Source organism: Rhincodon typus, chromosome 22 (assembly GCF_021869965.1).
Source record: "Rhincodon typus isolate 14 chromosome 22, sRhiTyp1.1, whole genome shotgun sequence".
Taxonomy (NCBI): Eukaryota; Metazoa; Chordata; class Chondrichthyes; order Orectolobiformes; family Rhincodontidae; genus Rhincodon; species Rhincodon typus.
In genome coordinates, this window is record NC_063353.1 from 25,854,788 (window position 1) to 25,881,085 (window position 26,298).

General features: G+C 40.8%; 1 protein-coding gene across 1 annotated transcript in view; it reads left to right on the top strand.

The window, feature by feature from the left end:
* Window positions 1-26,298, top strand: part of LOC109931996 (voltage-dependent calcium channel subunit alpha-2/delta-1) — a 612,802-nt gene that overhangs the window by 183,845 nt on the left and 402,659 nt on the right. The window contains exon 4 of the mRNA XM_048609958.1: window positions 13,477-13,536. Within this exon, the coding sequence (XP_048465915.1) occupies window positions 13,477-13,536 (60 nt within the window). The remainder of the gene's footprint in view (window positions 1-13,476; window positions 13,537-26,298) is intronic.

Consider the following 26,298-nt stretch of genomic DNA (forward strand, 5'->3'; position numbering starts at 1 on the left):
AACATTTGGTGTCACAGGCTTCCTCTCCTCTGAACTAACAACTGGCTGAACAGCTCCTGGGCCAATTGGTTGCTTGCTGCCAAATAGTGAGGGATGGACAGTGATCCCAAATTGTCTTTTAACCTGAGGAAGCATATCTCGCAGTGAGTGCCAAGTGAGCACATGATGCAAGTGTAACAAAGTCCCCCATTGAGTGCAGGACTAGTAGGGAGATCATGGCTTCAAATGTTACCATGTTTCTGCTCTTTTCCTATACGTTTCTTACCCTAGATTAGCAACTCTACTTCCCAGGCACGAGACTAAAAATAGGGCAGGGAGGAATTATGAAGGTGGGGTTTGGTGGTGAAGTGGAGGGCTGATTGTTATGGAGGGGAGAAACTGATTACTGTGTAAGAGGGCACCCAGAAGGAAACACCAGTAAAACTGGCAAATGACACACGCTGGTCTGAATCATTTACTTCAAGTGGGGGTCTAGTACCACCAGTACATTCATTTTCAAGTATGGCAGCTGGGGGCTGAAGAGCTTCAATAAGTCATCTGTCATTGGGAAATATGAAGAGCTTAGCTGACAGCTTATGTGCATGCATATAATATTTTTACAAAGTCCTTTGAAACACACACTTTGGAACTTATACGCCATAACGTGCAAACTCAAATGAAGCTAGCCCAAGTTGTTACGGTTCTGAGGAAGGGTCACTGGACCGGAAACGTTAACTCTGTTTTCTCCTTCACAGATGCTGCCAGACCTGCTGAGCTTTTCCAGCAACTTTGCTTTTGTTCCAAATTGTTACAATGCAGTTTTGTTTTTGCTGGTATCTGGCATCACATTAATTTTCAAGTGTTAAAATGAGTTCATGTTGGAAAATAGTTTGCCAAGCACAGGGATTAAGTATTCACATCGTTATGTTTATCATGTTTCACTAATCAAAGGTGTGCAAGGCTTTATTTTCAGCGCATTTACAAGTTACATTTCAAATGCTGGGGACATTTGGAATCTGCAAGATGAATTGAGATCAAATATTGTGAAAGAGGCAGTGATGGATTGGTTTTGAGTAGAGCAATGATCACCAATATAGTCCACAGTAAAATACAGCCTATTTCTATAATAAACAGAAAATGCTGGAAATATCAATAAGTCTACATCTGTGGAAAGAAGAAACAGATAATTAAGGTTTCAGATCTGTCACAGCATTTTGCTTTCTGTTTGAGTCGGTTTTCTGTTGACTTAGTTCAGCCCACTGGAGGACTGCATCCCTCCCAAGCTGTCTGGAAGTCTCCCAGACTTGTCAATTGATCTTCTGGCACTGAGAAAGTTATCAGTCCCTCTTCCCTAAGTTCTGAGTGAAAAAAAAAATGCTCGCAGGTTGTCTGAAGTCAGCCAGAGTAATTTGTAACATGCCGATCTTGTAAAGATTGTCCAAATATTATGCAAAGCAAGCATTTTTGCTTCAACATCAATAAATATCTGAGGATTAAGTGCACAACCTGTGTGAGGTTTTAATCTTTATCATCAGTTAAATGCTGTTAAGGTGAAGTACTTGTTCAAAAATGTGAACAAAATCAATTTTCTGTGCATTATTTTTGTTTATACTTTTTCTGAACAAAGTCTTGCTTGATCTTGCTCTGATATAAAATAACAAATGTACAATAATATATTGACTGCTGGAAATAATAAACTGCTAAGTGTAAAAATTAAGTTGCTTTCTATTAGAACTGACTGACACTAATATGATAGTTACTTACCTCTTGCCAACATTGCAGAACCTAAGGGAGTCTCTTGGAATTAAGATTTATCTCCTGGGTACTATGCTAGCAAACCAGAGCAGTAGAGTGGGGTTGTACCTATCTGCCTTAGATAATTGTGACAATGCTGGATCCCATATCACCATAGATGTGGTAAAACAGGCAATATTAAGGAGAGAGCAAAAAGTGTTGCATGGTTGGTGGGGTAGGATGGTGACTAGGAAGGCACAGGTTTGGAATTTATTCCTAAAATAATAACTGTTGGCCCCACAGGATTCCAATTCTCAATTTAAGTTACTTGACTGGAGTCCTGGAAAGAGGATTGGACCAGGTAAGTCATAACGCACAATTGAGTGACAGAGAAGGAGCTGGGGATTGGCTAGGATAACAGACAAAGGCAAAATGTGCCACCACAAGTGATGGAAATACAGATAATATGAAGGCAAACCTAGGAACGAAAGAGATTGTGTGGGTAAATGGACATGGGAAAGAAATACAGTGGAAGCTACAAACACAGCTCAGGAAATGGTTTACCCATACTTGCTATGCTTTAAAAAATTATGTGTAACACAGTTTCCTAAATCTCGTTAATGTCTAAAATAAAAATTGTAATGTTGTAATGGACCCTTAGTGATTCTGAGACATTCAAAAAGGTAAGTGAGATATTTGAAGATCTAGTGCCTTTGTCTCAAATTGTCATGTGATCGGTGTACTTTCATAATAATGAATAATTAATTCAGCATATTAATATGTGGAATTGCAAACCACATGCTTAAAATGTCACATGATCAAATGTCCATGTATACACCTAGCCAGTGTTATTAACCTGAACATTTCCTTGTTGAAGACCACATATTCTTCATGGATTCATTCTTTTGAACTGGGTTTGAAAATTGTCTTAAAATGAAAGAGTGTGTGCTCTGTGCAGTATTTATTTCTTCCACAGCTTGCTCTTGTCAGTTCCCTAAAACAGCCCAGGGCTAACCAAATAAATGAATGCATTACCTTAAGGACCATGCTCCCTCTACTGGACACATATGAATTTGATAAGAATGCATTGTGAAATGATGGGTTTTGCTGTCTTAGATTACATTTGGGAATGTTAGTCCAGTCCAATTTATGGTGGAGAACATGAGTTCAATGCTATTGAATCCTAAATTCAGCTGTTACTTGCAAATTGAAAATTGGCCGTAGAGAACATAAATCACATTTCATAAATCCAGTACATCTTTAGTATTTTAATATCACATTTTAAAATGTTGTGTAGTTGACTCATAGAGGAGCGTATTATCAATCAAGATATAGATTCATTTTGAGATATATTTATATTAGTCGATACTGTGACCCAAATTATCAGCTGTCCTTTATTACTTTCAAACAAAAAATGGAATCTTTCCCACCCCTGAACAAAGTAGACCTTGGCGAGCCAGTTGGGAAAACATGGTGAGATCAGAAAATTGTGGGTTGATCTACAGTAGGTGGACTGCAATGGTTCAAGAAGGCAGCTCACAATCACCTTCTCAAGGGCAACCAGGCATGCGCAATAAATGCTGGCCAGCCAGTGACACCCATGTCCCAAGAGCAAATAAAAAAGAATCTCATGCATCGAAGCAGAGTGCAGCTCAGCGGTCTTCACTTACTTTCTTAGTACTCACTCACTTTGAGCCTACCTGGATGTTCAAGGTGTCTGTAGTGTGCCTTGCCTGTCTCATTCAGAACTTACAGTGTCACAATACTTGTGTTCTGCTTTGCTTTTTCATGGAGACACAAAGCCATTGTCATGGTTGCCAGCAGTAACCAGTCAAGGATTGTCACACCTACACCATGTAGCAGCAGCCTACGTAACAAATACACTGACTGTGTTTTAACCAAATGACCATGTCTCAAATGTCTGAGGGGACCAGTCCTCAGTCAAGTCAAGGGTGACTGTCATCAGTGGCGGGGTACCAGCGCAGTAACTCAAGTGCATTGTCTGATCCCAGTCCAAGGTATTTGACATTGTCAGGCAGCTACTTGGATATCCCTGGTCAGGAATTCTGTATCACTATGGCGAGTGGGCCACAGTCAGTCCTGCATGTCCGCTGTGAATTTAATGGTAAGACACCTGGGGAGTTGCTCAGACACCAGTCATGGTCATAAGTCATGGTCATGTCTACAGCACAGAATAAAAGGCCCTTTGGCCCATCAACCATGCACCGGTGAAACACAACCTAACAATTCTAGAGTGCAGTTATTCATCAGTTCAGGGTTGTCCTTACTGGTCAGAAAGGGGGTGGGCTATGGTCATTGTGCGGGTCTGTTCACTGAAAATCAAGAGGAGGTTATCAGGGGCCACTGCTTGTGGTGGGAAGTTGGGAAAGTAAATTGTAGAGGTTGGAAGTGGCATGCTGGGTTGCAGAGAAGACAGTAATTGTGAAGGAGGCAACTGAACACATGAGGGTGGGAGACAAAGGATGAGAGGGCACAGGGTACTACAGGAGGGGGCTCATTGATCATCACCATGCTGGCTTCAATGGGGGTAATGCATAAATATGTTTAGCAGTATTGGCGCTGGAGGTGGGGGGAGGGGGTAAGTGGGGACATGAAAGAGTTGGGTGGGATTGTGGGGATTGACAGGAAGAGGAAGGCAGAAAGGAAGATGAAGGTTTGGTTGGGGTGTGGGGGGGGGGAGCACGTACATTAACAAGCTGACTTGTGTGAAATGTTACCTGTGTTGCCTTCTGTTTCCATGGAAAAGGCAAGTGAGCAATCAAAATGGAAAGTGGCTGCTACTGCACCCAGATTAGGCAAATTAAATATCACTTTTACCTTTTATCTCTCGACTTGTGAAGGATGTAAGTATTCACTCTCTCCACCACTGACGCTCGGTAGCAACAGTCTGTACGATCTAGGAGATGCAGTGCAGAAATTCACCATAGATCCTCAGACAGCACCTTCCAAATCCATGACCACTTCCATGGGAACACCACCACCTACAAATTCCCCTCCAAGCCATTCACCATCCTGACTTGGAATTATATTGCTGTTCCTTTGCTGTCGCTGGGTCAAAATCCTGGAATTCCCTCCCTAACAGAATTGTGGGTCAACCTACAGTGCACAGACTGCAGTGGTTCAAGAAGTCAGCTCAAGGGGCACCTAGGATCAGGCAATAAATGCTGTCCAGTCACTGATGCCAATGTGTCACAAATGAATTAAAAAAAGAGGCCCTTTAAGGGGAAATTACATTAATCAGACAGACACAGTACATGTAAAAGGCATCTGTTATTACAGAATCCTGCATGTGAATCCCATGCATTGATCCCTACTGTATCAACTACAGACCCTGGCCTCAAACAATCCTGAACATGGCATTGAACAGATTATTCCGAGTAATGGCTGTGAAGTAGAAGTCATGTCAAGTGAGCTTTGAGGTTCTTCAACTCTCAAACACATTCCAGAGTCTCATAGTTTATAGGAGCTGCTCACCTCACGCCATGGAGTGTAACATTTGCACATCATTATCCTATAGGCAATACTGTCTTTTTTGAGTAATGTTGGGGTAGAGGTGGTGGGAGACTTTGACATTCTTCCTACTACACTTACAGTCTCCTATTGAATGTGTTCTAAATGGCCTGTGCAGCATAAATCTGGTGCAGCATAAATGATATAAAAGATCCATGTAGAGGCATCCCATTGCCCTCCCTGTCAGAGAACTCCATGTCTCACTATTTGGGTATTGATACCTAAATGTCATATGTGTGTGCTTTGACTGTTGACTGATTATTGAGGTGCTAAGGAGATTAGCATCTCTATCTTGATTTTTGTAGCGGCAGCAAAAATTACAGTCAATCACACAGCTGATGAAGAAAAGTGAATTTTTTTTAACTCTTTCATGTGATGTAGGTATCGCTGGCCAGGCCAGCATTTATTGCACATCCTAATTGTCCAGAGAGCAGTTAAGAGTCAGCCACATTGCTGTGCATCTGGAGTCATGTTGGCCAGATCATATAAGGATGGCAGATTTCCTTTTCTAAAGGACATTAGTGAATTAGATGGGTTTTTATAACAACCAGTTGTGGTTACATGGTCACCATTAGACTAGCTTTTTTTTTTATTTAAATTTCTATTCAATTTCCCCCCTCTGCCATGGTGGGATTCAAGCCCATGTTCGAAGAACATTAGCTTGGGGTTCTGGATTCCAGTCAGAGTACTACAATGCCACCTCCTCCATAGAAATGTATGCATGTGAGATCCTGTGGCTAATGATGTATCACAGATGCCATTTTTGTGCCCGTGTAAGGTTTCGTTTCTCCTTTCCAACCTACTACATCTACGTGCAGAAAGTTGTTTGCACCTGAGGTATAGGGTGTCCTAATCTGAAATCAGCTGGTCTTGGAGTTTTGGGTGGATGATACTGAGGCTTTTGTTGCTTGAGGGACCACGCATGCTGACAGTAAAAAGTAAAATATGGTAGATATTGGAGATCTGAAATAAAAATAGTAAGTCCTAGACAAACTCAGCAGGTCTGGCAGTGTGCATGGAGAGAGTAACAGAGTTAATGCTTTGAGTCCAAAATGACTCTTCTTTGGAACTCCATGTTCTGAAGAAGTCATATGAGCCTTGAAATGTAGAGCCACTACAAATGGCCCACAAAATTGTATTCACACAGCTGTAGCACCAGCTCTAAAGAAGGGAGAATATTCACTAAAGAGTACTGTTTCACATCATTCAAAGAACAAAATTCCATCTCTGAAACCTACTGCAAGCAACACATTTTTAATTTGTTTTTCATGGGTGACATTTTTCTCATTTATCTGGCGATTATAACATGTTCTGTGCTTTCTGAACTGTGTATCAGTATGAAATCCTGAGATCAGTTGTAGTGCAAGTCAATTGAAGAACGTTGTTGGTCGTGCATATTACCACATGATCAGAACAACTGCCTCGTTAGCTGCACTAATATTTGCGTATCCATTGTTCCCTTCTCATGTGGTTATAGGACCTTTCCTGCTTGTAGATATGCTCAGAAAGTAGAACAATGAAACCCATTTTATTGAGGGCCTGTTTTATTTCTGAATGAGCAGAGACATCTGTCTCGTTAGATTGGATAGGGTTTAGATATTTTCTAACCAACCAGTTCTGAGATATTAATACACACCTCTGGTGCAAGTGGGTCTTCAGCCTGGGCCTTCTGGCTAAAAGTTTGGGACATTACCACTGTTAAACACCTTTTCGTTAGGATTTACAGTGATCCCTAGAAATGTAAAGCACCTGTTTTCTGATAGGGATCAATCCCACATAAGCTTCTTCTGATATATTTACTAAGGCTTATAATAACAAAAGCGACAAGGACAACATGATCAGACTTGGAAGGTTAGAAGGAATATTGTCAATTGGGTAAGCTTTAGTTAAGCATGTCATTTCCATCTTTATAGAAATTATTTTGAGTTGCTTAATTGTAATTAGGCAGTTCTATTTTAGAGTTGGGCCTAATAATTAGCCCTCAAAGATGAATTCCAAAATCCAATTTTATTGTGTTGGTCAGCTCCAGCTCTTGGATGATGTATGTATCTGGGGAGAGCTGTCTTTTGCTCCATGGAAGTTAGGTATACTTTTAGTTAATTGAATCAAAGAACGGTGACAGCACAGAAGGGGGCCACTTGGCCTTTTATGTCTCTGCTGGCTCTCTGCAAGAGAAGTGCACCTGGTGATACTGCCTTGCCGTTTTCCCCACACCCCTGCAATGTTTTTTTCTCTTCATGTAATGATCAAATTCTCTCTTGAAAGCCATGATAGAATCTGAGAGATTCAAACCACTCGAGGAAAAATGGTTTTACACATTAAGTAGCCATTGCTTCTTTTGCCAATCACCCCAGATCTGTGTCCCCGGTTCGATCACAAAAGGGTGACTGTACCCTTTAGAACTTGGCTATACTATTAAGCAATCTGTTCAAACATGTTGTGATGCAACATGTAAAACAGATGAGATTGAACCCAGGCCCAGAGTTAGAGACACTACCACTGCATCACAAGGGCCCTTAAATCAGAATTTATGAGAAGCATGATTGACAGGACTTGAACCTGGCTTCAGAAATTCTACTATTATTCTTTATGAAGATAACATGGCCTTTTACTTACTTCATGTGTTCCTGTCAAAAAGATGGTTTGCTGATTTTAAGCTATTGAACAGTTTTACCTGCAGCTATTTTGATAGTTTTGGTTGACTGGAATTCAGAGCAAAAAAAAAATGAGAAGGCCTTATCTTTATCTTGATAACAGTTATTCTCTGAGCTCTATGTAAGTGTTTTTTCCTGTTAATCAAATTCTACGAATTCTAGAATTTATAGACCAATTACTGGACATAATTTGTGTGGATTGAAAGAAGTTTTGGCTTCAAGCCACAGATCATCAGATATTTTTTCAGGATCCTTTCACCCAAATCAAAATTAAGCCAGTGGTCTCTTGGCTTCATCTCTTCGGTTGAAAGTTAATTATAGCTAATCTGAAGCAAAGCTTAAAATCTTCCTGCACCGACGGTAATACAATGAGCATTGAACATGAAGATCCTTGCTGTGATCAGATCAACATGTTGGATAACAGTGTCAATAATTCAAGTTTGCTGCAGTCATTTTTTATTTGGAAGCGATCACAAAAGCAAGACCTCCATGTAAATGTAAGTCAATGAATTTCCCAATGCTGTGACTGCTTAAAGTATTATTTATTGCAAACAGACGTGACGGACCTAGATACGATAACACCATGGTTACAGGAGCATGAAGTTCCATGAAGAGCAAGAATCTTACATCATTGAGTCTACTATTCTCTTTTTGCTGAAAGTAGAACAGAAATGGTTGTGGAGACAATCGAGCACCACAATTAAGTTGTAAACAACATTATAATACCTTTAGATTTTATTGTTAATTCCCTGCTTAAAAATTGTTAAATTCTATCCTTTGTGCCTCCACGTTTCTGAACTGCTTTATAGCTCTTGTGACTATAAAGTTATGGAAAATCATTTTGACAGATCTTTTGTGAAAGACCTTGACATTTTGAAAGGTGAAGGAGCCATTCAATCAGTGATGGATCCTGCTTTATGTTTGAGCATTTCGTCACGGTTTTAAATAAAGCCTCATTAAAATAGCAGTGATAGATATCTATTCCCAGATGTGCAGCATTAGTCCAATCATCTTTCCATTGAGACTCTATTGTCTAGATTGCTGATTATTCATGGCTAACTGCACATGCACTGCTATGTTTTCTATATCCTTGTCAATATGTGACATACACGGAACAATCCAATACTGAAAATGTTTCACTGTAGACTTTTTTGAATTGCATGCAGCATCTAGTTTCAAACCTTTTATGGAATAATTAGATATTCAGAAACTTTTCTTTTCCCTATTCCTCACACATTATGTTCTATCTTTTGAATCTAACTTAAAATGAACCCTTAAGTAATACTTGACATTTTGTTTCAATGAGATATCACAATAATAACAAAGCTGTCGTGAGAATGACGAGAGAGAGTGGGCAAAATGTGCTGATGTTTTGTGCTATCTGATCTTTGCATGGACGTTAGATAAACATTTCCAGGTTTTTAATGTTGGGAATAATGATTAGCTTGCAATGCAGAAAGGATTCACTGATATGCTATTTCCTGTTGAAAGTGTATTTTGTAATAGGACATTTTGTTGTAGCTGATTCAAACCTTCTATTTCTAAATTTACAATAATCATCCACAAAGTCAGTATATATTGAAGAAAGGAAAGGCATTTTGTTCAATGTTCATATGAGTCCCTCTATATTGCTTAAAGCATGACTTTACACATTTTAGACACTGCCTGTTTGAGCTTTTTCCAACTCTCAGTTCATGCCTAGACTGTAAACTTGTTTTTATGATGTGAACTGCATATCATTATTTTCTACCATGACGTCTAGATGCCCGGTTTTCTTGTTTGTTTTAAATTTATTGTTGAAACAGTGTTCAGCTGGTAAAAAAAAATTCCAAACACCCTTCTTTTCCTGATTTTGATTCTCTGTGGTAATGTTGACTACAGTTTCTACCTCCTGATCAGTTTCTGTGTTTTTTTATTGTATGATCCTTTGTATTTACCTCTTCCACACGCCATTCTGAAGGAAGGAAACATTTGCATTTCTCTGGCACTTTGTTCTCTCTTCAGGGTGGACTAATACTTTTACTGTCAATGGATTGCTGGTTAAATGCAGATACAACTATATAGGAAAGAATGGCCATCGGGATGCTGACACATTAACATCTTACTCTAAGTATGGTGACCAACACTGTGACTCTGTTCTCCAGATGTAACACTGAGGTCACATATTGTTTTTGAATTCAATTCTGCCTTTGCTGATGGCCCACAATACCTCATGGATATCTAGCTTTGAGTTGCTAGATCTGTTTGAAAACTATCCCACTTAGCACAATGGCAGTGCCATACACCATAGTGCAAGGTAGCCTCAGTATGAAGATGAGACTTTGTGTCACAAGACTATGTGGTGGTCACTTCTACCAACACTGTCATAGACCAATGCATCTGCTGTAGCCAGGTTAATGAGAATGAGGTCTAGTTTATTTTTCCCTCTTTTTAGATCCCTCACCACTGACTGCAGACCCAATCTAGCACTTATGTTCTTATGGATTCAACCAGCTTGGTCAGTAGTGGTGCTGTCAAGCCACCCTTGTTGATGGACATTCAAGTCCCGCACTCAAAGTACATTCTGTGCCCTTACCACCCTCAGTGCTTCCTCCAGCAGTGTTCAGCAGGGAGGAGTACTAACTCATCAGCTCAGGCAGGCAGTACGTGCTTATCAGCAGGAGGTTTCCTCACCCATGTTTACCTCAAGCTATGAGATATCTTGTGCTTCAGAATCAATTTTAAGGATTCCCATGGCTGCTCCTTCCTGACTGTATACCACTGTTCCCATCCTGCTGTGTTTGTCCTGCCAGAACTTATAAAAGACAGTTAAGAACATAAGAACTAGAAGCAGAAGTAGGCCATCCGGCCCCTTGAGCCTGCCCCGCCATTTAATAAGATCATGGCTGATCTTTTTGAGACTCAGCTCCACTTACCCGACCGCACACCATAACCCTTAATTCCTTTACTGTTCAAAAATTTATCTAGCCTTGCCTTAAAAACATTGTGAGGTAGCTTCAACCGCTTCACTGGGCAGGGAATTCCACAGATTCACAACCCTTTGGGTGAAGAAGTTCCTCCTGACCTCAGTCGTACATCTGCTTCCCTTTATTTTGAGGCGATGCCCTCTAGTCTTAGTTTCACCTGCTGGCGGAAACAACCTCCCTGCCTCCACTTTATCTATTCCCTTCATAATCTTACATGTTTCTATAAGATCTCCCCTCATTCTTCTGAATTCTAATGAGTATAATCCCAGTCTACTCAGTATCTCCTCATAATCCAACCCTCTCAACTCTGGAATGAACCGAGTGAATCTCCTCTGCACCCCCTCCAGTGCTAGTATATCTCTTCTCAAGTAAGGAGACCAAAACTGCACACAGTACACTCCAGGTGTGGCCTCACCAGGACCCTATACAACTGCAGCATAGCCTCCCTGTTTTTAAACTCCATCCCTCGAGCAATGGCGGACAAAATTCCATTTACCTTTTTAATTACCTGCTGCACCTGCAATCCCACCTTCAGCGATTCATGCACAAGGACACCCAAGTCCCTCTGCACAGCAGCATGCTGCAATTTTTTACCATTTAAAACATAGTCCATTTTGCTGTTATTCCTACCAAAACGGATGACCTCACACTTATCAACAATTGTGATGGTAGAGCCTGGGACATTGTGAGGTGTGTTTTTGTGAGTATGACTATGTCAGACTGTTCCTTAACTAGTCTGTGAGACAGCTCTCCTAATTGTGGCACTGGTCTCCAGATGGTGATAAGGCGCATGTTGCAAGGTTGACAGGTATTTTGTTTTAAGTTTATTGTTGAAATGGTGTTCGGCTGTAAAAACATTTCCAAACATCCTTCTTTTCCTGATTTTGTTTCTCAACCGGTATGTACTGTTGTTGTTTCTGGTGCATAGATTATTGTCTAGTGGTCTGTTAGTTTCAGGCATTTGATACTTTTAGTGGTTTGATACAATTGAATGGCTGGTTAGACCTTTTCAGAGAGCAGTTAAGGGTCAACTACATTGCTGTGGAGTCACATGTAGGCCAGATCAAGTAAAGACTTCTTTTCCTAAATGACATTAGTAAAGCAGATGGAGTGTGATTATTATCAACAAGTGGTTTCATGATCATTATTAGACTTTTAATTCCACATTCCTTTTCACATCCAATGACATATGTGGCAGTCACATAATCTTGCTGTCAGTCTTGTGCAAGATGAAACCACAGGAAATTGTTTCTTAATAAAGTTAATACTTACCTTACTTCAGCAGAAACTGTACGTATTCTTTAGCAGCACAACCAGAGAAAGGGTATATTAAAAAACAATTAAACTATTCATCACATTGTTCTTCATGGAAATTAGGTACCTAAACCTATTGCCCGCGTAATAATACTGACCAAATTTGAATATTATTTTGTGAGGACTTTTGTGATACTTTTCTGAGATGTTCAAGGTGCTTTAAAGATACAAGCTTTCTTGTGTTGCACCTTCTTTCAGACTCTGTGTCTCACTCAGCTGTTTGTCACTCACTTGTCTTTCTCTGAAATCACAATCACTTGGCACTGACTGAATCTAGTGCACAGTGGCTGAGTCAATAAAAACTATAAAGTAACAGCAGTATTGATATAAACTCCATTTGATCACGGTGAACATTCATTGAATCAAAATTGCAAAATTTTGTGGCAATATTTTCTTCATTAGTGTTAGAAACACCTTCTGGACACTTCTGTTTGTCAGAAGGAAATAGACATAACTTTGACAAATGGAAAATTATTAATTTATCTCTAATCTCCTGCAACACCATCTCTGCTCCTTGCACATTGCAACTTGAACCCTCCATAACGCTGACTAAAGGGGCATCTAAACATTCTCCACATCCCCACAATTTGTGCCAACATTGGTGACTATGACCCCAACCAGGATGGCCTAAATCTCCGTAATTTCCTTCCTGCGACCCTGTGCCTTATTCACCTACTACCTCTGTTAGTTCACTGTGTACATTTTTTCCCAGGTAGTTGTGTGAAATGTTTGGAATGCTGAGATTTTGAGGCCTTTTCAGGTCTAGAGAACATGAGGTAGTCACAACATGTATTGATGTCTGTTTGTAGTTGGTAGGTTGCCTATCATCAAAAGCTTATGGCTGGAGAGACACCACTCTGCATAAACCATGACTGACCAGGCACGTCTCCTGCTTTTGCCACCTGCCTATTGGAAGTATTGACAGGTTGGTAATCAACCTGTTTGACCATGTTATTAATGTACCCTCCATGGTTAACAAGTCCTTAAGCTTATGGCTCAAAGGCAGGGACCCTATTCACTGGTGAGCCATAAGACCTATTTTCTACCTTGAAGGTGTGGTAGATTTGCAAATGTATTATATGTAAATTTACTGCTTTATACAGAAACAACATGAATATTTAAAACCTCCATCAACTTTGGAACTTAGCGAGCAATGAAGAATTTGTTACAGTTGCAAAAGATATTCCCATGTGCAAATGTTTTTGATTGTTAGACAGTATCTCAGATCAGTCAGTGAGAAAAGATTGAAATATATTTCTGACAACAAAGTTAATCAACTGTCTTGTGTTTTCTTACAGAGACTTGCCAAAGCTGCAGAGGAATATCAGGAGAAACATGTTTGGAGAGAAGAATTTGGGGTAAGGGCTTAAGTGTCCTTTTGGCCCTCACTAAGGCCTGAAGGCCATTCTTCAGCTGTGATTCTGTATCTGGCCTCCCCGTGTTTGTAGCAGGGATTCACAATTGAAGGACACAATGCATAGTGATTGAAAATCAATGCCTGTCTCTTCGAGCTTTATTTTAAGATTTGTTCAAAGCTGTTGAGGTGTGACCAGTTGTCTGTCATCCATCAGTGACCTACTTTTCAGTATTAAGTATGACTTTGTTGTTCGGGCATTTATATTGATCGATCCAAACACAGTTAATTATTAAATGTGGGATCCCCTTTCAGAAACAATCTGCAGTGCAGTCAGGGCTATACATCTGAAACCAATTGATTGATATTTCTCACTCAGAGATAGTAGGAACTGCTGATGCTGGAGTCTGAGATAATGAGGTGTGGAGCTGAAGGAACACAGCAGGCCAGGCAGCATCAGAGGAGCAGGAAAGCTGACGTTTTGGATCAGGACCCTTCTTCAGAAATGGGGGAGGGGATGGGGCTCCGAAATAAATAGTTGGGGGGGCAGTGATAGCAGGTAGATAATGGAGCGGATAGGTGGGAGAGAAGATGGACAGGTCAAGGAGGCGGGATTGAAGCTACTGAAGCTGAGTGTAGGTGTGAAGTTGGGGTGGGGATTGGTCAGTGAGGTGGGAGGAGCGGATAGGTGGGAGAGAAGACAGACAGGTCAGGGAGGTGGGGATGAGAGGAGGGGCTGGTCTTGGGATGAGGTCGGGGGTGGGGAGATTTTGAAGCTAGTAAGGTCCACATTGAGACCATTGGGTTGTAGGGTTCCAAGGCGGAATATGAGGCGCTGTTCCTCCAGCCTTAAGGTGGCATCGTTGTGGCACTGGAGGAGGCCCAGGATGGACATATTGTCCAGGGAGCGGGAGCGGGTAGTTGAAGTGGTTCGCGACTGGGAGGTGTTGTCGTTTGTCACGAACTGAGCGTAGGTGTTCCACAAAGCGTTCTCCGAGCCTTTGCTTGGTCTCCCTGATGTAGAGGAGGCCACATTGGGAACAGCAGATACAATATACCACATTAGTAGATGTGCAGGTGAACATCTGTTTAATGTGGAAAGTTTTCTTGGGGCCTGGGACGGGGGTGAGGGGGGAAGTGTAGGGGCAGGTGTAGCACTTCCTGCGGTTGCAGGGAAAAGTGCCGGGGGTGGTTGGGCTAGTGGGGAGTGTGGAGTGGACGAGGGAGTCGCGGAGCGAGTGGTCCCTCCGGAAGGCAGAAAAGGGTGGGGAGGGAAATATATCCTTGGTAGTGGGGTCAGATTGCAGGTGCTGGAAGTGGCGGAGAATGATGTATTGAATCCGGAGGTTGGTGGGGTGGTACGTGAGGATGAGGGGAATTCTGTCTTTGTTTTTATTGTGGGGAGGTGGTGTGAGGGCTGAGGTGCAGGGAATGCGAGAGATGCGGTCGTGGGCGTTTTCGATTACTGAGGGGGTGAAATTGCGGTCCTTGAAAAACGAGGACATCTGGGATGTCCGGGAGTGGAACGCCTCATCTTGGGAGCAGATGCAGCGGAGGCAGAGGAATTGGGAGTAGGGGATGGCATTTTTGCAGGAAGCTGGGTGAGAGGAGGTGTAGTCTAGGTAGCTGTGGGAGTCAGTGGGCTTGAAATAGATATTGGTTTGGAGGTGGTCAGCAGAGATGGAGACAGAGAGGTCCAAGAAGGAGAGAGAGATATCAGTGATGGTCCAGGTGAACTTGAGGTTTGGGGTGGAAGGTCTTAGTAAAGTTAGTAAAGTATTTCTGTTTTGTTTTGAATTTTTTAAAATCCAATCTCCACTTACGCTACCTCCCCGGCCCCCAAACTCCATTTCTCTGCTCCTCTCCTACCCAACTTCAGTGGTCGCGAGTTCTGAAGCTCTGACTGAGTTATAACAGCTAACCTCCCGCTCTCACGTACAGCACCTGCGCTGTCAGATTCCACCCTCCCCCACCAACTCAATTCTCACTGACGGGCCACGATGGTTTGCAAGCCACAAATTGGGGCCACCGTGGGAAAAGTTTGGGCAGGTTTGCTGTAGACCCAAGGTGGATTCTCCTGTTCATGGGGCTTAACCAAAGAAAAGTGTCTGAATTCTTTTTTGACTGCATGCTGCACAGAGATTTTTTTGGGGTGTTCTTATTATGAGCAGGCATTCGCCTGTGCCTGGACTAGGCTATATTCAACTCTCCTACCTTAATGACCTCTCTGCCATAATACTGGTAGTCAGGTTTGCCCTCTGTAGACCAGAGGGTCTTTGGTAGTCCATGGGATACATTAAATATTTGCATGTATGCTATGCTCCTGTCTCAGGCTACTCAATAGCCATAGCAGCCTCCAGCCTTTTGTCTACTTATTTTTATTGCTTCTGTTCTGCCCTCCTACATAGAAAATGCCTGCCAGCCAATTTAATCCTTGATATGATGGACTGGCTTTAGACCAAGAACTCACTGTGGGGAATTGCAGCTTACTAATAATGCAAGTGCATGAACCTTTCTCTGATATATTGTGCAATTAATATCAATGGATATGAATGCAGATGGAATTTCAAACAGACATAAGATAATGCTAAAAGGGCACACCACATCTGGAGGAATGGTTTGATTTCACAACTAACATTGTTGAGCAATTAAAATAACATCAGAACCTTGAGATCACTCCCATAGCGTCTATTGTTTTATCAGGAAGCAGAATGCATGGGTGTAGTGTTCCTCCAGTTTCTTTTTTACACAGAAATCATTTCAGTGTACAGAGATGGTGCGTGGTAACTACGAGAGTGGAGAATTAATGTTGGTAACAAAATCACTAACTTTATCAAGAACCAGGATAATCGACTGCTAGTAAACAGTCAGTTTATTTAGTGCAGTATTGATCGATTGAAAAGAAATGCTGGCATCTTATTTAGCTCTTGTATGTCCTATCATTTTAACATTCAATGGATTATCCATTAATGTAGTTTTCCATGTAAATCACTGAGGTAGAAATACATTAGGATCACGGAAGTGAAAATATCTAAGGAAGCTGGATACTACCCGATATCCTTTGTAATAATTGCATTTTCTAGTGGCTTTGTGCTCTCAGATGGAAATCTGATGGTGCCCATTTTTTGAGCCTGATTAACTTCTTGTGAAGTGACTTTGCTCATATTTCATCTGCTTCTCTTATGCAGACACCTGTGACAAATTTGCTTGTGATGCATCCAACCCTGCTCAATCAAGAAGCTCGACCCTGAAGCATTAGGCTACTTGATGGACACTTTTTTGTTGTTGGTGTTTGCATTGGCCGTTAGTCAGGATTTAGTGACCAAATTTCATGCCACTAACTGTCCTCTGGTCACTCAGGTCCACCCCATCCGTTGGCCTAGACAGAGGTTGAGGATAGGGGGCAGTAGGGCTACCCATTGTAATTAAGTGTCAACTCAACCAATTAAGGGCTTTTTAAGGCACATTGTTGGAGGCAAATGGGATTTTCCTGTAATTTTCTAGGTCCCAAGATGAGATGGGTTAATTAACTCCTTTTTAGAATGGAATTGATCTAAGTCATTTTTAAAAGTATTCAATGCCCCAGCTTCCATAGCTCTCCTGGAAAGAGAATTCCATGGACTAATGACACTGAGAGAAGAACACATCTCTTCATCTCTACCTTAAGCGGAAAACTCCTTATTTTTTAAGTATGGTGCTTAGTTCAACAACAAGGAACATCCTTTCACCATTCACTCTTTCAAGTCCCTTCAGGATCTTCTATCTGTAATATGACCACTTGTCATTTTGCTATACTTTAATGGATACTGACCCGACCTATACACCTTTTCCTTTTAATTCCTTCATTCCAGGAACCAGTTGAGTAATCCTTTCTGGATTGATTTTAATGCTATCGTATAAGTTCTTTATTAAATTAAATTCTCAACTAAATTTGTCTTACAAATCATTTGGTGCAATTGCAACCTAACTTTTTGTGATTCATAGGGCAGCACGGTGGCTCAGTGGTTAGCACTGCTGCCTCACAGCGCCAGGGACCCGGGTTCGATTCCACCCTCGAGCGACTGTCTGTGTGGAGTTTGCACATTCTCCCTGTGTCTGCGTGGGTTTCCTCTGGGTGCTCTGGTTTCCTCCCACAGTGCAAAGATGTGCAGGCTAGGTGGATTGGCCATGCTAAATTGCCCATTGTGTCCAGGGAGGTGTAGATCAGGTGGGTTACAGGAGGATGGGTCGGTGTGGACTTGTTGGGCTGAAGGACCTGTTTCCACACTGTAGGGATTCTATGGTTCTATGTACCAAGTTGCCCAGATTGAATACTCTGGATCACTGACTTCTACAAACTCTGTCTATTGAAATATGCTCCCTTTCTATTCTGCCAGCCAAAGTGCAAAAGTTCACATTTTCCCACATTATACTCCATTGGATGACTTGTTCATTGATATCGTATGAAAAATGGAGATGGAGGTAGATGATCAATCATGATCTATTTGTATAGTGGACTATGTTCAGTGGACTGAATGAAGCTGGTCCTATGTCTGATATGTCGATTACTAATAAATTAAGATAATGAAGACCATCAGATCAATTGGATCTCAGGTGCACCAATGTTTGCAGGAGGGATGTAAACATTTTTAGTGTTGATGTTATATGTTGCAAAGAGCTCAAAGTTGAAGGAATACAACATTCCCAAAGGGTTGTAAAGCTGGAGTAGTTTACCACGTTAAGGTGGAATGATGCCACAAAGCAACTTAAATGCAACAAGGAGAACTTTACATTTGAAAAGGTGAAGTGCACAACCTATAAAAGGTCATTGAGTACAGAGGTGATTGGCAAGCTGAACCCCATCCGAGATAGAGCACAGGCTGGAGGGTGGAGGTTGGTTTGGGATACAGTACAGGCCGGAGGTTGGGGGTTTGACTAGGACAGAGCGCAGACTAGAAGGTGGAGGTTTGTCTGGGATAGAGCACAGACCAGAGAGTAGAAATGACCAGAAATTCATTGGAATAGTCAAGCTTAAAGGTGACCTGAAGTGCGGAAGATGGGCAGGTAAGTTTCTTCGTAATTGTATGAATCTTGGGTAAGAAGCTCAGAGTAGCATCAAAGGGATAACAATTTTGTTCAAAACAGTGGCTGGTGAGGGCTTGAGGTTAGTGGCAAGCTGACTGAGTTGGTGGCAGAGTGCAAAAAGAATAGCTTCTGTCTTTACATCATTTAACTGGAAGTAATTTAAAAACTGTTAGCCATGAAACTAGATCCTGCACTCATTCATACTGAAGGAAAAGAAAGAGAAACAGAGGAGCACAATTGGAAACAACATCTACCCGTCTTTATTTGTTTATCCAAATATGGCAAACTGCGTAGATTTGCATATGATGTGTATCAGTGAGATCACATTGGTCCACTGTCAAGCAGTGAGGTATGAGGGCCAAATCTGATCAAAACATTTCCAGAGATAGCAAGAACTGCAGATGCTGGAGTCAGAGACAACACCGTGTGGAGCTGGAGGAGCACAGCAGCTTTCGTGCTCCTCTGAAGCTGCCTGGCCTGCTGTGTTCCTCCAGCTCCGCACTGTGTTGTCTCCAAATCGTTTCCAGCCTGTTGGCCACACTTCACTTAAGGAGGACAGAGTGTGTCTTGTGTATGCACTACTTGTTGGTGCTGCGGCAAAGGAGGAGAAGAATGGCAGAGGACGGTCAAGGGCCAGGCACAGTAATGACCAGAAGGACATGGAGTGTCCTATACAACTGTTGCACTAACTTTCTGACCTCCAGCAAGCTAGTGCGATTGCCACTGATTGCAAAAGTCACTGTGCTCCAAACTTTGTGTCCTCCTGGCTGCTTCCTCCCTTCCCATTTTTAGCAGCAATGATCTGGGTAGTCATCCACAGAAGAGGGTCAAACCCTAGTTTAATGACATCAGCTGTTATTTTCAGATAAGGTTTAAAGACCTCAAAGGTTTTCAGTGAATGAGTGGGTGATGAGTGAATAGGTGAAGAGACGGTTGGGAATTGGCAGCCAGGTTGGTAAGGACTGAGTAGGAATGGGCATCTGGGGGGGAGGGGGGGTTGTGGTAGAGGAGAGGAATGGTTAATCAGGTCAGATGTTAGCAAGAGAGTGGGAATTCTGATAGGGAGGCACTGGATGGGAAATATGTTGGTGGGGTGTGGGTAAAGCATGTGGTTGGAGGCTGGATTAAGTCACACTGTTAATCATCAAATTATGCCAGAGTTTAAACAGTTTGACAATTCTCAGGTAAGTGTTGCATATCCAGCCCAAGTCTCTGACACTGAGATCAGTCTATGAGGAAACAAAACAGTCTATTCAAAATTTAACTCTGGCCTTGGTTTGTGGGGTTTGTAGGTGGATTCTGCATCATAAATTCTCTCGACAGCCAATGCCCCAGTTTGAAAGTAGACTTTTTGAAGTAGATTGTTTTAAGGTAACATACTCTACCTAAAACTTCCCAAAAGATTGACAGTTCCCCTTTTATAGAATCTAGATTCACTGCACAGCCACTCACTCTGCTGTGATATATATGTTGTTATTGATTTTTTTTGATGTATAGACTGAAGGCAAATTTTGAAAGACATCTCACTCAGATTTCCCTTGGGAACGTGTGTCTGGGCTGGTAGTGGCTCACGGGGATTCTTTCATGGTTGCAAAACAGTTTCCCCTGTGCTTAAAGGGAATATCTTGCATTTTATTAGTCTCTCCCATGTTAGAGACTTTCTCCATCAATGTAAAACCATGACTTTTACATTAAAAGAATCATTGGATCAACTGAGTCTTTTTTTTCTGGTCATTGCTATCTGTACAATATTACAAGCTTTGCAGAATCCCTATTGGATACAGTGGAAGTGGACCAAGGTAATGGTTTTTTTTTATAAGTGTTAACTCTTGTTGCATACAAAAAAAATCACAGGTTATCTCTTGCTTATTTCTTTGCACAATTTAAAGTTGATGCAGTGTGTTTAATTAGCTTGCAAGTGTAGCTTTGATATTCAGTCTCAGTTTAGTAAATCCCCAGTTTCCCCCCTCGGATAGTTGATTTTGATGTGACTTCTCTTCTCTTCCCCTTTGTTCACTTCTTAAATTACCTGACTATTTGCATACAGTACTTTACGTTTATGTAAAGCCTTTAACAAAGCAGAACCAAAATACTGGCCTTTTCAAACATGCAGTCAAAGATTGACAGCAAAGAAAGGAATACCTTCATGGAGGGGTGACTAAAAGTCAAAGGGATGAAAATTTAGGAGAAGGTATCCAAAGGTTGGAAGAGCTGAGAGGATTAAGTTGGCAATTCTAGAACTCAGAGCCAAGATGTTGATAGAAGACATGGCCACCTATAGTGGAACAAAAGGGTGGTGGGGGTTGGCGGTGCTTAAATGGCTGGAGTGAGAGGATTCAAGAATATCAGGCAGTTGAAAATGAGGTGGCTGAGCTAGGAAGGAACACAGCTGTAGTGATTTGAACACAGATGAGAAATTTAAATTAGAGATGCTGGAACATGCAGGCTTGTGAACACATCAGTAATTGGTGAATGGAACTTGGTGTGTAATAAGATAAAGGTAGCAGCATGTATGAGCTGAAATTATGGAGAATGGGAGTTTGGGAGACCAACAAAGAGAGTATTAGAATTTTTAAGCCTAGAGGTAAGAAAGACAGTGAGATTGTGTCTAAATTATGACCTAACTGTATGAACTCACCTTCACTAAGAGTAGTCTCAGTTATAAACTTAACAATTGATCTAACATCAGTTTCCATTTGGGAAAGGGAGTTCTAAACTTCTACCACCCCATTGAGTGAAGAAGGAGTTCCTCATTTCGATTTCTTTACATCTATTCTATCTGTTCCTAGTAATGTTGTGACAATGTTGATCTAATCACCCTTTAATCTTCTAAGTTCCTGGGTGCTTACCTCTGAGCCAGGAGAACTGGATTCAAGGTGTGTCATAACAACGCCAAACAGGTTAATTAGAAAATATCTCCAATCCTAGTTTGTGAAATTTATTATTGCAATTTCATGCTTGGAATCCGGTATTATTCCAATCCAACATGGTGATATGCTTTCTGAGGTCTGGTACCCAGAACTGATTACAATACAATTTTCTGAAGAAGGGTCTAGGCCTGAAACATCAGCCTTCCTGCTCCTCTGATGCTGCTTGGCCTGCTGTGTTCATCCAGCTCTACACCTTGTTATCTCAGATTCTCCAGCAGCTGCAGTTCCTACTATCTCTGATTACAATACTCCGGGTTTGGTCTAACCAGCTAACTTCATTTATACATAGCATAACTTCTATTCCTTTGCTTCATATACAAAGACCAGCAGTCCATTAGCCTTATCAATTGTTCCCTGTACCTGTTTATGCTCTTTCATTAACCTTTTCATGTGGGCCCCCTGTAGTTTTGGACATCACAGTTTCCAGCTTTTTACTTTTATAAAGTATTCTGTTCTATTCTTTTAGGTTCAAAATTAATGATCTTTGAAATCCATTTGGTAGTTTTGACCATTCATTAATCTGTCACTATTAAATTGCAAATTTATTCTTCTATCTACACAACGGACAATGACTCTATCTTCGGTTCATTGGCAAACCTTGATATGAAGCTTTCTATCCCATTATCTGGAGTTGTTAGTAAAAATATGGTGAGTATTTGAGGGCCAACACAGATCCTTGCAGTGTCATGTTAAAATGGTCTAATAATCAATTGCTATTGATTTTCTCTGAATTGGTTTCTTTAAGCCAGTAAAACACCTCAAATTATGAAGCAGTTTTAGATTAAATTAACTGATTTTTCTGCATGGCACTTGCAGATATACAGCAGACTAACAGTCAGGCCGAGTCACAACATTGTATACATACAGCACATGGAGTCCTGGAAGGTGAACTTTCATTTGGAGAGAAGGGTCATGTTATATGTTTACCTTGCCTTTAAGAAGGTTTATTGATTTGCCATAACTAGGGAGCCCATGAGCCTCTAATGTATAAATAATATACAGATATGTTCACATATCATGATGGTAACTTTTTCTGGAGGTTTTTTTGATTTCCACAATTACCAGTTTTATTGTCAATCATTCCTTTTATGTTGTCAATTCTTTCTTTCATAGACAGCAGTTCCTATTCCACAGTTTACTTATCCTAATGTACAATAGCCAGGTTTTGTTCCAGATTAACAACTGACTGATTTTGTTCCTCAAGCTGTTTGCAGTGGTTCATAACAGCTCAGCATTTACTCATGTTGTAAAAACATTTTAAAGTTTCAGTTTTTACCCAGTGTGTGTATGCAGCTTGCAGATTCAGGGAAGAATAACTGCCAGGCAGTCACTACAATTTAAACACCACAACACATGCAGTCATTAAAGGTGAACTCTCTTAAAGGCAATGTACACATACAGAGATCCTCAAGTCATGTCCTGCCAATCAGATTACCTGCCCATTATTCCTACCCAGTCTCTTGGCTCAACCAATTTCCAAACCTGATCAGTAATTTGCTTCAGCTTCTAGAGCTACAATGTGAGCCATTGGAGAGTTAGGAGGGACTTTATCAAATGCTTTAAGTCCACATAAATAGCAGCCTTAGACAACTCCCAGGCTACAACTTTAGTTACCAATTTAAATAATTTGATCAGGTTCTTCAGGTATGACCTCTCCTTTACAAAAACAATGCTATGTCACTCTGATCACCTTTAGCAACGAGGAGCACAAATTTCTAATCCAAATTAATTGTTCCCACATAGAGAAAACTTTAAAAGATTTGAGTGCAGGGATTTGCAATGTTGTCATCTATTCCTTTAAAAACCAGGGATAGAAATGCTGGGAATTTGTCACTTAATAGCACCATTGTTTTCTTTTTATTGTTACATTACTTTTGTTAATTTTGTGGGTATCCTTCCCTGAATCATGATTTATTTCCTTGGATGTTCCACATTTTATGATTTTCCACACTGTAAAATACTTGTACAAAATAACTGTTCAACATGTTTGCCATTTTCTTACTTTCAGTGATAATAGCATCATTATCTGTTTTCAATAATCCCACATCACTTCTGCCCATTTTTTTCCCTTACATCAAATCTTGAAATCCCTTGCAAATTGCTTTTCATATTCTTTTTTTCTCATCATCTTTCATGATTCTTGCCACCTCTCTCTGTTGCCGGGATCTGCACTAGTTCTTGTACTACTGTCAGATTTTTCTTTAGCTTCATTTTGTCTCTTACTTCTTTGGTCAAGCCAACTTCTTTTTAGATTCCTTGCAATCTGAACCTATTGTAAGTTTTCTTTGCATTGCTAGATGATTTATTGATATATTCAGGAGAAAGAAGAACATCAAGATGGTGAAGAGTTACAAAATTTCAACACTTTAGCAAGGTTTGACGTGCTCAGTACCAGTACAATCTGTTTTGTGACCCAGGACGTTGTTTTAGATACAAACTATGTTGAAGATACACTTGATTCCATGCCCATGTTGGGACAATGGGTTGAAAAGTTTGTGTTACAGTTACCCTAGCCGAACATCACATTTAGCAATGGAGGCAATGTGGACAGCAGTAGCAGCATTTTTGCAATTACTGCTCTACTGGTCACCACAATCTCCACAAGAAACCATCACGACCTGTTTTGTCCAGTGCTCACAGATTGCACGATCTCAAGAGGACATTTCAGGATGTACTCTCCAACAATGCGTATACACAGGGAAGCTTTCATTGAATAAGTAACTACAGTCTGTACCTTGTTAGTGCTTAAATGTGTGGTCTTTATTGTCAATTTGCTAATGAGTGGAAATGCTATTTTCAGTTTATCTAACCAAAACCCCTCACCTTTTAAACACTTCTTTCAAATAGCCCCTTGTTGCATTGAAAAAAGCCTCAGTTTCTTTTGTGTTTCCCCATAATAGACGTCTTTCAGCCCTGCTGTCATAATGATTCTCTTCTGTTCTCTGTTCGTAGCCTGACATGCTTGCTAAAATAAGGCACTCAAAACTAACCACAATATTCTATTAATCACTTTACAATTTTTACGCTATTTTTAGCTCATTAATTAGAATTGCTTATTGTAAGCCATTTCCCTGCCCTTGCCCAGTCATATTCTTCAAAATGCTTCATTTCATATGTAATTAATTGCGTTTTCAATGACTGAGCTTTTGGTCTTGGTATTAAGCCATTGCAAGATTCAAACTGGTTTCCTCTGGGTTAGGCCTAAAACAGACAGAATGTGCCTGAATCTGTTCTCATGCGACAGTTGAGTCTTTTTACACTGATTGTTAATGTGCCATGCTAGTGCCCCACTTTAGAGGTGGGACACTTTATTAATATGCTTAAACCAGATTTCCATAAACTAATTGGGAGTCTGATTTAAATTTAACAGCTTATCTGGGGTTCATGCTCTTTTCTATCCATATTCCCACTTTAAGATTTATGTATACTGCAGATTGCTGTAAATATATTTATGTTTACTTATTTTCTTTCCAAAAATAGTATTTATTTTTTCTCTGTATTGAAGTGCATGCAAAACCTGTTCACTCCACTAATCCTTCTGCGCTTTTCCAATCTATTATGGCCTTCATCAGTTTATTATTCCCCCTAATCTAATATTGGCTAGTTTCAGTACCTTCAATTTTTGTTGTGTCTGTGTCCAAATCCTATATTTAAATGGAGAATTGAAGAAACCACAGATCAAATCGCTAAAGCACAGCAGCACTCATACTCTGACTTGTTGAAACAAAAATCCATTTAGCCTTACTCTTTACTTTCTGTCCCTGAGACATCTCTATATCCATCAACTGCATTTGTTATCATGCACTTTAATTTTCAAACACTTTGTAATAAGTAACATTTAAATCCTATGCTGCATTTCCTATATTCATACACATTGCTATAGTATCTACTTAAAAGAGCACAGCAGAATGATTTAGTCTCCCTCATACTTTTTTGCAGTGGCTCAACTAGCGACATCAGCACATATTTGTCTCTCATGCCTTGCTTCTCCTTCAAAGTCCAGGTCTGGGTTTCAGATACAGCATGTTAATGGACATTAGCATCTGTTGCAGGTACCTAAGTCAACCAGTCCAGACTTGTTATTTGGAGTATGTGGGGCTTGAACCCAGGCCTCAAGGTTCAGAGATATGGACATGACCACTGCACCACAAAAGTCCTTAGCATCTGCTATATTCTAAACATCAACTCAGGGCCCTTATATCCTATAGTTATATATTATATCCTGTAGTTACTACCACTGTTGCACCTCAGAGTCCACACCTCCAAGAAACAATCCATCCATTTCCTTGAAACAACTGTGCTCTGTTAAATTCGCTAGAATGCATTTCCTTCACATATTCACAGGGAGAGACATAGAAATGTGTTCTCCCCAGATATGACAGGCTAGACAGTAGGCAAGCTAAAGCGGCTTAAAACCATTATCTGATGATAATGTTGATCAAATTCCAAGAAAGACAAAGAAGGGGACGTATAATACATGGAAATCACTTTGAGGAGTTATTGGCTGTGTGAATGGTGCCAGTAGATTTGAAATGGGCAAATAAGTTTATTGCGTCACAAAAATTAAAACAAACAATGTATTCATTAGAGACAACAAGGTGCAGGGCTGGATGAACACAGCAGGCCAAGCAGCATCATAGGAGCAGAGAGGCTGACGTTTCGGGCCTAGACCCTTCATCAGAAAAGGGGGAGGGGAAGGGGGTTTTGAAATAAATAGGGAGAGAGTGGGAGGCGGATAGAAGAGGGATAGAGGAGAGGATAGGTGGAGAGGA